Below are 12,348 nucleotides of genomic sequence, written 5' to 3'. Positions count from 1 at the left end.
TCGCTCAAGTTCTTGCTCTTACATCTCCCTAGTTAGAGTGTGTAAATCTGTTTATAGGTATGTGTTCAGTTTTGGCATCAATATTTCTTTTAGCTGATCATATATTTTTTTTCATTTAATACTTAACAATCTAGATGAAGAAGCAAATCTTGAAAAACATGATTATTCGTCTCAGCTTGGAGAACTCAATTATAACCCAGTTTACAAGCTTTGTTGCAGTTGAGAAAAGGGTATGTGTTTTCTTTAAAATATCGTGTTCCCACTGGCTTCTCTTTCAAAAGATTCTAAATTCTGTAACCTTATAAACATCAAAACCAGTCTTTCCTTTTGCTGAACAGTGTTCGTTCTTTTACAGTAGAGCTGAAATTACAATTTTTGCAATGGTTTTTGTTTCTTTTGCATTACAGCAAGTTATTTTCCTTTTGAAATATCTTTTCCATCTCCTATCTTGCTTGTTCTCATGTTACAATCAAACCTTGCCAATCAGTGTGTTCCAGCTATGATTTGCYACAGGGGTTTGTATTTCCTGATAGCGCTACAGAAGTCAGACAGGTCGAGGGCAAGACCAGTAGTCTTTGATCCTCCTTAGTACATGAACCACAGAACAACCCTTCCTCATAAAAAGTAAGGATTCCAAAATACAGCAAAATAGCTACTCTGGCCATGGATTGCTGAAGAAATGGATTTTGTATTGGCAGAACTCATTCCAAGGGAGCCTGTGTCAGGGTGGAAGTCACAAGAAAATCAAGACCTGAAAATTGTCTCTTCTAATACTGCAATAAACTATGGAACTTTTTGTTTTGTTTTCATCATTAGAACAGTGGTAGGAAAAACACACGCTTTGCAGCAAAAGGAAAGAAATATGTGTAAATAATAATCTTGAAATTCCAGAGGTTGCAAAAAGAGTTTTGAAATGGAAAGCAATATCATAATGAGCAAGATGGTATCAGTTAGAGTAAGCTTTAAATGTGGCACAGAGAATGGGAATAGATCTGACCAATCTGTGTGTGTGTACATTTAGCAATAAAGTAGTCATGTTTGACTTCCTTTCATAGTTAATGGAAATAAATACATGTTTCAAGAGCTTGATTCATCTCATCCTGAAGTTAGATACCTAAAAGAATTCAGATGCTCAAAGATCCTCGAAAGATCTTTTTCTCAGCCCTGACTATAGGGGGACTTAGAGTCACTATTTCAGATACTGTTACCTATATAACCACTCAAAGACTAATGAATAACATTGCTTTCCAATAAAAACTTAAATAACAGTATCTGGATGTTATATTTAGAGTGCTATAATAGACAACTGGGATAAATAAAGCAAACATCACTTCTATAGTATCACTTCTAAAACCTGCCAGTTTTGACAAAATTGATATACCTGACACCTGCTTAGTAATAGTGAATTTCAGTGGCACTTTCAGAGCATTCACAGTAGTGAAAAGAAGGGAACCCAGCTGAGTCAATTTAAATATCCTAGCTGTAATGTACCACCAGGAATATTCAGAAGGATAAAAATCTTGCAGATTGGCAAGAGAACATTTGTGTGGGTTCATAAAGTAGTTGTTTACCAATGTCAACAGATGATTATTTGTCATTCTGATTTTTAGATATGTTTTTGTAAATTATTTAGAAAATTCAGTTTTCCTCTTACATATATGATGTCTCTCAGAGAACAGACTTCTGTAAATGATCTATATTTGAATTATGTCTGTAAATATAATAGCTATAATCTCATCTCTAATCGAGGATGACCTTTTTGATACAATGTGACAAAATATTGCAAACCTTTTAGGGCAAAAGTATCTACACATGATACGGTGAAATACCCAAATTGGCCCATTCAGCATGGTACTGTATTATGCTGTGTAATGTGTCATCTTCCGTGATTTTGCAGAGGCAACATATTTTAAGCATAAATATAATATTGCATATTTATGCAACATTGCATAAATGTTGCATATTTATGCAAAATAATTTAAGCATAAATATAATAATGCTTACGTTTACTTTCTTTTGAAGTGTGCTAATAGGATACTGACAAAAAGTACTGTGTAAGATTTAGATTTTATTTTGAGTATTACTGACCAGGATTTGAACAAATTGTATGTGCAAGTGTGTACCCTTGACATTAAGGTCCACCTTCCTATTTCATGTGAATCTATTTACCAACAATATGTTGTCCCTCAGTATAGTCAAAAGTATAAAGTTACATGTACTGCATATTTTCCTACACTGAGTATTTTTAATGTACTGCTTCAGCTGTTTATTCTTTGTTTTCAACCCATTTCCAACTTACAAAGGAAAAAATACACCACCTTGCAAAGAGGAAATTTCTGGCATAACAGCTACCACATCTAAGAACTAAAAACTGAAGAGTTTTCTAGTTAGTAACTTTGATCTGTTTTAATTTAGGATGCTAATGAAATTTGTTCTGCTGATGTTCCAAACCTCCTGGAAATTATAGCTCAAGAAGATGTAGATTTTTTACCCTACATGGACTGGGAGGAAAAGTCAACAGAATCTGGCTTCTTATTTTCCAAAGGATTTAACTTTGACAGCCTGGTAATTACATTTAATTTATGTTCTTATTTGTAAAATTTTTGGTACGTTATCCAGTTGTGGTGCTGTATGTATATATGTGTACTGTATGTGACAAAATTTAGTAGTCGTTCATGAAGTCCATTCAATTTTTAATTACTTTGAATGTAATTAATTCACACAAGTTGATATAAACAGTAAAAATTGGAGGATCCCCCCCCCTCCTCCTCCCCAAAAAAGTACACTTTTTATAAAGTATCATGACTGCAGCAGGGCTTTTGAGAGAGAATATGATAACATAGTCCTCCTCTTCCTTCCAGTGGAAACTCTCTAATACCTCTCAAATTTAAGGCTTTGTCTACACTAGTATATTCTTATGAGGACACACTCTAACAGTCTTATTGCCCTGACTGGACTACTCTCAACAGTCCATAGTACCATCAAGAAATAGCACTAGGCTTATGGCTCCATTCTTGCTGATGCTACCTCAAACTGACTGGGATGCCAGCTGTCATATTAGTCTTAGCTTGCAATCCCCTGTGGTTTGCTGTCTGTATGTACTCTTACCTGCAGTATGCCTCATCATTCAGCTACAAAATACCTTAACTACTCTTTTACATACCTCTTTTACAAGACCTCAGCTGAAATCCATTTGCAGATCACTAGCTCAAACTGTTTCTTGTTTCACTTGGCTGTATTTCATCCATATATAACACAGCGGTAGCCAGCTCTGCAAGTGACAGGCCGGAGGTGTCTGAAAAGAGCTGCTTCTTGCTTCTTTCTCCTGCTAGTAGATTCAGTCTGACCGAAGCATTTTCACTCTAAGAAGTTTCCTGGGGGGCGATTCAAGGAAGATTAAGTTTTTGCTCCATAGCTAAGTCACCACTAGCAGAGGGGCACAGCCAAAGCAAAGAAATAACTGGACATGGCGGGGGTAAGCATGACTGAAAGAAGAGGAAATATTGCTGACGTGCAATGGGACAGTCTCTTTTGAGAATGTGTAGTGCACACAAAAAGAAATATGGAAAGATAGGCTTACTTTGGGGAAAGGAGGAATTACAAAGAACATTGAAGGGATCACGTTGTTGGGGGGGGGGGGCAGCAATAAGAGAAAGTTGAATAAAGGAACTAGGATGTTAGCTGGTTATGACTGCTCTTGACTTTGGAAACCACAAGAAATGTCTGCATCAGTTAGCCAGCAGGTATAATTCTGTCAGTCTGTGGAGTCATAATATGCTAAAGCTTTACATCTCCAATATTATGTTGTGCATGAACATGATGTACATTTAAAATGACTGAGGAACATCATCTTAACTGGAGTCTGTAATGTATTGAGATCATAGACTACTTAGAACTGTCCTTGGGCATTTCCACTATAACTTAGATGAACTCATATAAAGCCATTTTCCCTGTCTTTTGACCCGAAAATTCCCAGGGAACAGAGTATATAGACATCTACATTGGCTTATGGTTGCAATTTAGCCCAGGGTCGCTAGCTTGTAGGCAGTGGCTGCTGGACCGTGGCTGGTACATGTACCAGAATTGCTGTACATCATGTGGGCTTCCCAGCTTGAGTCAGTGCAAGCAGGATCCGTGTTTCACTTTGTGTAGATCTACCCTCTGTGTATCTACAACAGCACTGTACAATGGAACTTCTTTGGCTCCTAATCATCATGGTGCTGATGATTGTCATTTTCATCATTTTTATGTTAATAATGTAAAATAACTCCCTGCTCATATTTTGTCGGAGTCAAATTTTACTCTGAATTTGCCCAATGTAAAGTAGAATGGGGTAAGAATTTTTTAGTTTAACTGGTAAGTATTTTACTTTCTTTCTGAATATATGAATGACTATAATAATACTGTGTGTAATATAAGTAGTATAGTTTTGATTAAAAAGAGAAAAATGTCCCACTAACTCTAGAATTATTTTGTTTCCTTGTAAATTCCCTAAACAGGTATGTTCTGCAGCAGTAGCTGATGTTTGCTCAAATGCTTTCGTAAATGGGAGAGATGAACCTAAAAGCTTCCAATTTCAACCTGAAGAAGAAGTTTCTGTTATTCAAAAGAGCATCTCACCAAAAAATATGGGACAAGGCTTTGTAGATGTTCCTGAACTTGATAGTCTCAAATTAAATTTGAGTTTTTATACTGACTTCACGAAGGAGAGATCTTCAGGAACAAGATCATCTTCGCCAGATGACCTTCATCTGCTGCATGCTGATGAAGCTTCCTCATTTGGTTTTAAACCTAAGGCCAAAGCAAGCATTACTCGCGCTCATAAAAAATCACGTCGGATGTCTGCACTTCAGAAGTTAGGCACTTGTGCGGATGTTCCTGAATTTCCCCGTCTCCCTCCTCTTTCATGTCTTCCTCCAGTTTCTGAACAGCTTCGTGGTTCTCCTGTTCCTCAGATACAGGATTCTGCATTATTTAGTTCACCTGCTCCTCCAGGCACAACTTCTGAAAAGACTAATTTTGAAAAACTAGTTATTCCCAGATTTCCTGGTTTGCAAGCTTGTCAAAGAGCAGCATTACCAAGGGCACTGCTTACACTAAGGAGTTCACAAAGTGCAGGAGTTCTGAACGGTGTTACAGCTTCTGAAGAAGGATTTACTGGAGGAGTTAAGGATGTTGTAAGTCTTTCATTAGCAGTCTTTTATATGGAGGATGCTACATGTACTGAAATGTAGCTTACATTAAGCTAAGAGGTGCCTTAAATATTTGTGTTTCAAGATTCATGGATATACAGCCAAAAAAGGAACACTAAGGCTGGTAGTGAGGGTGCTTTCCAATTCAAGAATTCTGAACTTGAAATATGGGGTGTGGGGGGTAGCTATTCTTCTTTTTAAAGTGATAATCATATGGTCTGAATTCTGCCACTTGTTCCATACTAACAGGAAAATACTAATGTTAATAGGAAACTTTTAAATGGGAATTACTTTGTATCATGAAGTAGTAGCTGCATGGGTAATGATAGAATTAGATTTTATTATTTATTTAAAATTATAAATAAATAATATAGTATTTTATAATATATAGCTGTTTAAATAATATAAATATAACTTACAAATAAAGATAATTTATAAATAAATAATAATTTCCTATTCTGTTTGTTCAGGAAGAAGTACAGTGTTTTGTGACAACACAGAAAGAGATCATTAAACAAAAACTGTTGACTTCTGTAAACTGGAATGAAATTTTTGACCTTCAGAATCAGGTACAGTACCCATCTGTGCATTACTTAAAAATAAGATATGAGTAGAAGGAAAATTATTTTAGTCCTGTCCTGAGATAAACATTTTGTAAATGCGTTTGTTTTCTGTGCTTTATAAACTGATTTTGCAAAGTGCATGATGAGATCAGTAATGCTATTTTTTGTTGCTCTCATTGGCAACCCAACAATGGATGCTTAAGGAACAGTATAAAATCAGGGCCAGTATGTAGTGTGATAGATCTCCAGAACTTTCTTAGAGCCTCCATCAGTTTGGAGCATGGACTTCCTGAGGTAAGTATAAGAACACTTAGTGGAAGCTAGGAAAAAGATGTAGATGCATTTCTGAAATACATCTCTCCGAGATTTCGTTACTGACTGATAGAAAATAAGAAGTAGCTGGGCTTTAGGTGATTGGACTGAGTGATGTTGCAGCAGGACCTTCCTTCTAGTGGACAGTCTGATCAGCTGCTAGGAAACCTGAATTAAACAATACTATCAAGAATCCTGCAGGTAGGAATCATAACATCAATGTGCGCATGGGCCAAGCACGTAATGTTAGCAAGCGAAATTTTGCTGTTTCAGTGTGCCCCTTTGTGGTGGGAGAAGTCCCCGTTTTGCACAACTGATCAACTTCCAGTTTGTCAAGCTTACCAAATCAGGGGTATGCAGTGAGGAGGTGAGCAACAATCAGATTGTAGGTTATACAGTAAATATCTCTAAGTAATCAACAGAAGGAGGTTTGGGGGAGTATTACCTGATCCAACTCAAGAAGCCACGATGGGATGCCTTCAGAGGAGATGCCTGTCATTTCTGGGCAAAGGCGCCTAGTGGTTTGCTGAATTCCCTTTTGTTGCAAGTATACCCTATGCACAAGATCCAGGAAAGGCTTCCAGCTGCCTCATCTTCAAGTACCTTTGTGCAACAGAGGCCACCTAGTATGGGCATCCTCATGACTTTCTTGCCCCCCACCCCCACTTTTTTTTTTTTTTTTTTAAGCAATGCTCTGCTCACTCTGTGAGTAATTAACTTTGCTTTATTTTAAATATAAGGTTTGTATGTGAAAGTAGGAAATTACTGCCAGCCTAATCATCAAGAAGATATACATAGTTGTCCTATATTTCTGACAGAAGACTATCAAATAACTTCTAAACATTGAACTATTACCACATGCCACACATACAAGGATATTAAGTAATATTCTTGTGACTAACTCTTGTGGGATTCAACTCTCAAAGTGTGCTTCAAGATTTCTTTTCTTTTTCAGCAGAATTGCCAATTTTTGAGCTTTAGCTTATTGGAATTTTATTTTTTTTCCTATAGCTTTTTTACACTAATTAAGTATAATATTCCAACAGAATCTCACTTTTTACATAATTAGATGTATAATACCTGAATATGCATTAGCAAACTGTTTGGCAGATAATTTTAATCCATCAGAGTTCTCTGATTTTTGAAAGGGGAAGTCAGATAAAATAGGATTGGTTTTGTTAATGTTGTATATAACAACATAAATAGTAAACTTAACTTCATAGAGACTCTGCATTCCTAGCCGAGATCTTTTACTGTTCATTTGTGGTTAGAGAATTGCTCATTTTTGAGCACCTTTAAAAATAATTTTCAGAAGGAATTTGCTTGAAATGAATTTTGACTAGGTTAATACTGTCATTGTGCTTACTTTGTACGCGAGTGATTTCTGAATGGCTTTGTTGTTTAAGGGTTTTTTACAAGACAGGCTAGATATAACAATCCAGGACAATTGCAAACATTCGATGATATATTAAATGCTTTCGAAGTTTAATATTTGAATCACCTAAGCTGATCATGTGCATTTCAACTTGTGAGTTTTTATAAGCTTTTTGATTATTTTTAAATAATTTTCCTGTCTGTTACTTTGTTCTTATCAAATGTATTTTCAGTGTCTTGAATCTTTGGCTTATCCATATCTTTGCTTATTCCATAGGATGGCTCTTGGAATCTCAGTCCACAGTTGGGAAAAATCTTAAAATTTGACGTTGATTATTTGATTAATGATTTCCTTATTGGAAAAGGCATTCAGTCACTTGGTAAATAATTTCCTCTCATTAAAAATCAGTAAATTGCATCATATTTCATATTTTTAAGTGTAATTACTCTATATGTCTTGTGGAACTTTCATTAAGGTGTGCCCAGAATTTAAACGGATCTSTTAAATTGTTCCGCAAGGGTCTGATTTTAATAATAAAATTTCTTCTCAACTTCTCTAACAACATAGTGTCCTGATTGCTAAGGGCATCACCTGTAGAAATATGGGGAGGATGTGAGATAACTGGCATAGCAGTAGAGGTTCTTTTATCTCAGTTATTTTATCTGCTATATTAAAGTATTAATGTCTTATTGGGGGAAAAAAAGGAAGAAAGTCTCTCCTAGGAGAGAGACTGAGACCACTTCTGCTTTTCACCCTTCAAATAATATGAATAATATTTATATAATTCTTTCCCCCCACCACTGTCTCCAGCATGCGGTATACATTCTGCTTATATACACTTTGTCTGCTCTGCTGTTTCATTCTGTCAGTCTTTGCTCTTTGCTGTCAGCAGACAGAAAACTTTAAAAAAAAAAAAGAAAAAAAAAAAGCCACCTTTCAGAGTTATTAGAGGATGCAATGCTTCATCAAAGGACAGAAATCACACAAGTTTCCCATTATTGTATGCATTAAAATCAAAGGAGATTACAACCAAAGCAAACACAAACTGCAGAAATCCCAACAAAGCATTACCAAGTTTAAGTTTGAAAGCCAGGAGCATGTTTGTCAAATCACTAATGTGAGCACTGTTGATAGAGCTGATTGTATAGTGAAACAAACAGCATCAGGACAATTACTGTTTTAAAGTGCTGTAGAGTACTTTGTGGAAAGTACTTTTTCTGATGACAAGAGATCTTTTAAATAGGAATACTACTTCCCTTCTCTTGTTCCTTAGGTCAAAATGGAAAAGAAAAGATACTGCAGTTGATTGCTACTCTTCTTGTGCTACAGTTTATACGCTGCACGCAGCAACTGAAAGGGATAGTCTTCAAATCACTGATGAAACTGGATGATTTATCAACTTCAAGGTGTGCTTTTAAATACAGTCTCATAACTTATTGTACTAATATAAACCCTTTCAACATATAGAAGATTAATTTTATTACAGAGAATCAATGACTATGCTACTGCATATCGCTTAGAAAAGGGAATGGAAAATAATGATATTGGTGGCATATGGCTTCTTTTAAGAGGATGCATAGAGGAGGAAATACTTTGCAAAATGTGATACAAAAATTGATAAATATACAAACAATGTATTGTAGTAATAAAAGATATTTATACCTCTTACTAGAGTCATTGCGTAATTCAGGTTGGAAGCAACCTCTAGCAGTCATCTCTTCCAAACCCCTTGCTTAAAGCAGGGCCAACTTTGATGCTAGAAAGGTTATTCAGGATCTTGCCCAGCTGAGTTTGGGATATTTTTAAGGATGGAGATTCCACCACTTTTCTGGGCAACTTGTGCCAGTGTTTAACCACACTTATTTTGGAAATTCAGAGGAAAAAAAAAAAAATCTCTCAGACTTTTCCTTAATGCAACTTGTGTCTGTTGGCCCTTACCCTTTGTAGTCTTTGGAACATGAATATTTTTAGCATTATATTTATGGCTTGATGTTGTTCACAAACATACACCATAAAATATTCTAGACAAGACTTGAAATTATTAGGACAGAAGATTCTTCACAGTACAGCTTCCACCCTTTCTACTAGCCCAAGGGGATGCTAATGCTGGCTCACTCTGACAAGGTCCCCTCATTTCAGTATGTCCCAGTGCATCTAGAAATTCCCTTTCCTTTGTAGTGCAGTGAACAGTTGTCAGCTTGGAAACTTTTTGATATAGAGGGAAGACAAAGGTCTAAGAGCAGGCATGAAGGAATAGGTCTCCAGTAAATCCAGCTTGTCCCAGCTACCAACAGGCTCTTTGTGCCAAGCTGGGAAGCTTGCACCCTTCATGCTTATAGGGAATATAAGAACAGGAAAAAGTAGCTGCCAGAAGAACCCTGCAAAGTCTTCCTCCCTCTTGAAATTCCTTGACAGAGGGATAAATTGGTTTGTTTTATAATTTTGGCTACTCCAATCAGTAATAAAAATAAAGTCACATTGACTGCTGGATGAAAGCAGACCAGGTAGGCCAAAAAAGGGAAGGAATTCTGACATATGTGAATGTACTGAGGAGTCAAGTTTGTCTTTGTGAAATACATCACACAGATCAGTTTTGCTTCACTGAGGTGATTGGAATAATGTGAACGAGTGCAAGCAGTGATTACAAGTCTGCATACTTTCCATGTGGAAGTTTCTGAAAAGATCTGGGGGGGACAGATGATCTGTTTTTCTGTATTAGATGATATTGTATAGAGGCTGGGTCATTGTGCTATAGGTAATTTTCTTTCAAATAATTATACTTGAAATGTTTTCTTCTTGCTTCTTTTGGGGATTTACAAGATTTTATTACAATAAAACTTTATTTGTACTCACAGTGCTGTTCATTGGGCTTTTGAGTTGATCAAGAAAGCCGTAGAGTGGGTAAGAAGAGTTGAAAGACGATTTCCAGCTATTTGCTATCGACTTGAACTTGGGAAGGACTGGGATTCTGCCACCAAGAAGATATTGGGTATCAAGCTTAACTAGCATCAATTCTCTTTCTAATTAAAATATTTAATCACATCATAATTCTTTAAGTTAACAGCCGAGTTAGCTTTCCTTGCAATTTTACATAAAATGTTTTAAATTGAGGACATTTGATCCTCTATTATTCTTGAATAATAATTTTCATAGTGATAGGCTTCAATTAAAGGCATGGAGATATGGGATTTTCTAATAAGTCTTAATTTTATATATGTAGTATTTTACTAGGAGTAAACTTACCTGTAACTCTGTTAAATACCTTAGTAATTAATTATTTGACATAAATCTCTCTGCTTCATTGCACATTACTGGTGCTTTAATAATGTCTTTGATGTCTTGATTTCTTCCAAACTCTTACATACTTTATTAATGGTACTGTGTAAATAAAGTGTAATGTAATACCAACTTAATTAAAAAATACTGCAGTGTATGTTTTGACAGATATTAGAATGTGTTTAAGGAAGAACTAATAAATATCGTTGTAACATATCAGTGTTTTCAACTGAGTAGTTTTGTAACTCCTTCAGGGTGCCTTGAAATACAAACAGCAGAACAGTTGCTTTTCTCCTGCACTGCTTTTCTTATCAGTCATAGGTCAATTTGTGAATATACAGGTCAGTTCTTTGGGAATGAATGGGGACCCTTTTTATTCTGCTGTTACTCAGTATTCTGATTTTTATCCTGTGAAAAAGCTGACTAATGTTATTTCAAACTGGATCAAACACTGAAGCCTGGTAAAAAAAACAGAGTAAAGGTGATTTTTCTTAATTTAATGTACTTTTCACAGGTGTTTAAATGAACACATTACCTCTTCTAGATCAAGCAGCTGTGCAGAATCACAGCCTGGTACCTTGTGGCCTGAGGACCTTTAGCGAGGGACTTAGTACAATTGCATGCACTGAGGCCGGATCAAGTGTGTACAGAGCATAGTCTTCTGTTGTTTGTCTTGAAAATTGCTTGAAAATACTCAGAAGTAGCAGATTCAACAGCCACCATAGGTAGCATGTTACCATGCCCTAGGAAACAAAGTGTGTTCTAGCAATAACAGAGAAACAAACTGTGCAATCTCCTTCATAGGTATTTTCATGAGAAGCTAAGCAAGTATCTGCCACTGGTGGAACAGATTAACTTCATCCTGTGTTAAGTGCAGGCAGTTGCTAAGAAGATATCCTGAGATCCTTCTGTTCTAAGATGCTATGAATCCTTGTTTTCACATCTGTAAGATTTTCACTCTTTTTAGTAAATAATACAAACGAAAGAGTTGTGCTGCACTTTACCTGAAAAKAAATAGGATATTGGTGTCATAAGATCTAGAAAGACTCCTGAATTTATACAACTACAGACTAGCTTCTAAGTCTGCTGTTAAGTATTTGGTCAATTGATGATGGAGTCATCTTAGAAAGAAATCGTTGGCAAAATTATGAATAAAAGATTAATTTTTTTCCTTCATTGCAGTTAATTACTTAAATAGTAACACCTTGCATTTTCACTGTTGTAATGATGCATCCTGTATAGGCACTTTTACAGTGTATATGTTCATGCTAAAGCCTGACTCTCCTTTAAGTGATGTGCATTCCCTAAGAAACTGTTTCTGGGATACATGAACGCTTTGGCACTAGGAAAGGCAGTTAAACAAGCAACTAGGATGGGGTTTCTTTGCTTTTTCTCACAAAAAAAGGTTATCTTTTTTTCTTCATGTGCATTACATAAAATAATTGCCTATAGGTAAGCACACCTGTTTTTAAGATGCAAAACACCATGGCATTTAAAGGGGGGTTTTTTTGTTTTCCCAGAGAGAAACCCCATTCCCCAGTGGGATCGTCTAGCTCTTCCTGAGGTATTTATGTATGTCTTTTTTTTTTTGCATTTCCCCAGTMAAGTGCCTTTTCTCTTTTTATTTGGG

General features: G+C 36.0%; 2 protein-coding genes across 10 annotated transcripts in view; one reads left to right on the top strand and one right to left on the bottom strand.

The window, feature by feature from the left end:
• The window catches only part of PARP4 (poly(ADP-ribose) polymerase family member 4), a 52,034-nt gene extending 41,100 nt beyond the window's left edge, over nt 1-10,934 (top strand). For 6 of the 8 annotated variants that reach the window (XM_026070500.1, XM_026070502.1, XM_026070501.1 and 3 more), the window contains 7 exons: nt 135-230; nt 2,416-2,565; nt 4,500-5,177; nt 5,663-5,761; nt 7,719-7,821; nt 8,716-8,848; nt 10,298-10,934. In XM_026070500.1, coding sequence (XP_025926285.1) covers nt 135-230; nt 2,416-2,565; nt 4,500-5,177; nt 5,663-5,761; nt 7,719-7,821; nt 8,716-8,848; nt 10,298-10,448 — 1,410 coding nt within the window. In that variant the 3' untranslated portion in view covers nt 10,449-10,934. Of the gene's footprint in view, nt 1-134; nt 231-2,415; nt 2,566-4,499; nt 5,178-5,662; nt 5,762-6,340; nt 7,691-7,718; nt 7,822-8,715; nt 8,849-10,297 lie in introns of those variants that run through there. The other 2 variants (XM_026070506.1, XM_026070504.1) reach the window with 2 other exon arrangements.
• PSPC1 (paraspeckle component 1) overlaps nt 1-12,348 on the bottom strand; it is a 592,911-nt gene that overhangs the window by 486,142 nt on the left and 94,421 nt on the right. The gene's annotated exons all lie outside the window — the stretch shown is intronic.

This window comes from Apteryx rowi, unplaced genomic scaffold (genome assembly GCF_003343035.1).
Source record: "Apteryx rowi isolate R43461 unplaced genomic scaffold, aptRow1 scaffold_311, whole genome shotgun sequence".
Lineage (NCBI taxonomy): Eukaryota > Metazoa > Chordata > Aves > Apterygiformes > Apterygidae > Apteryx > Apteryx rowi.
This window is presented reverse-complemented; position numbering and strand designations above follow the sequence as displayed.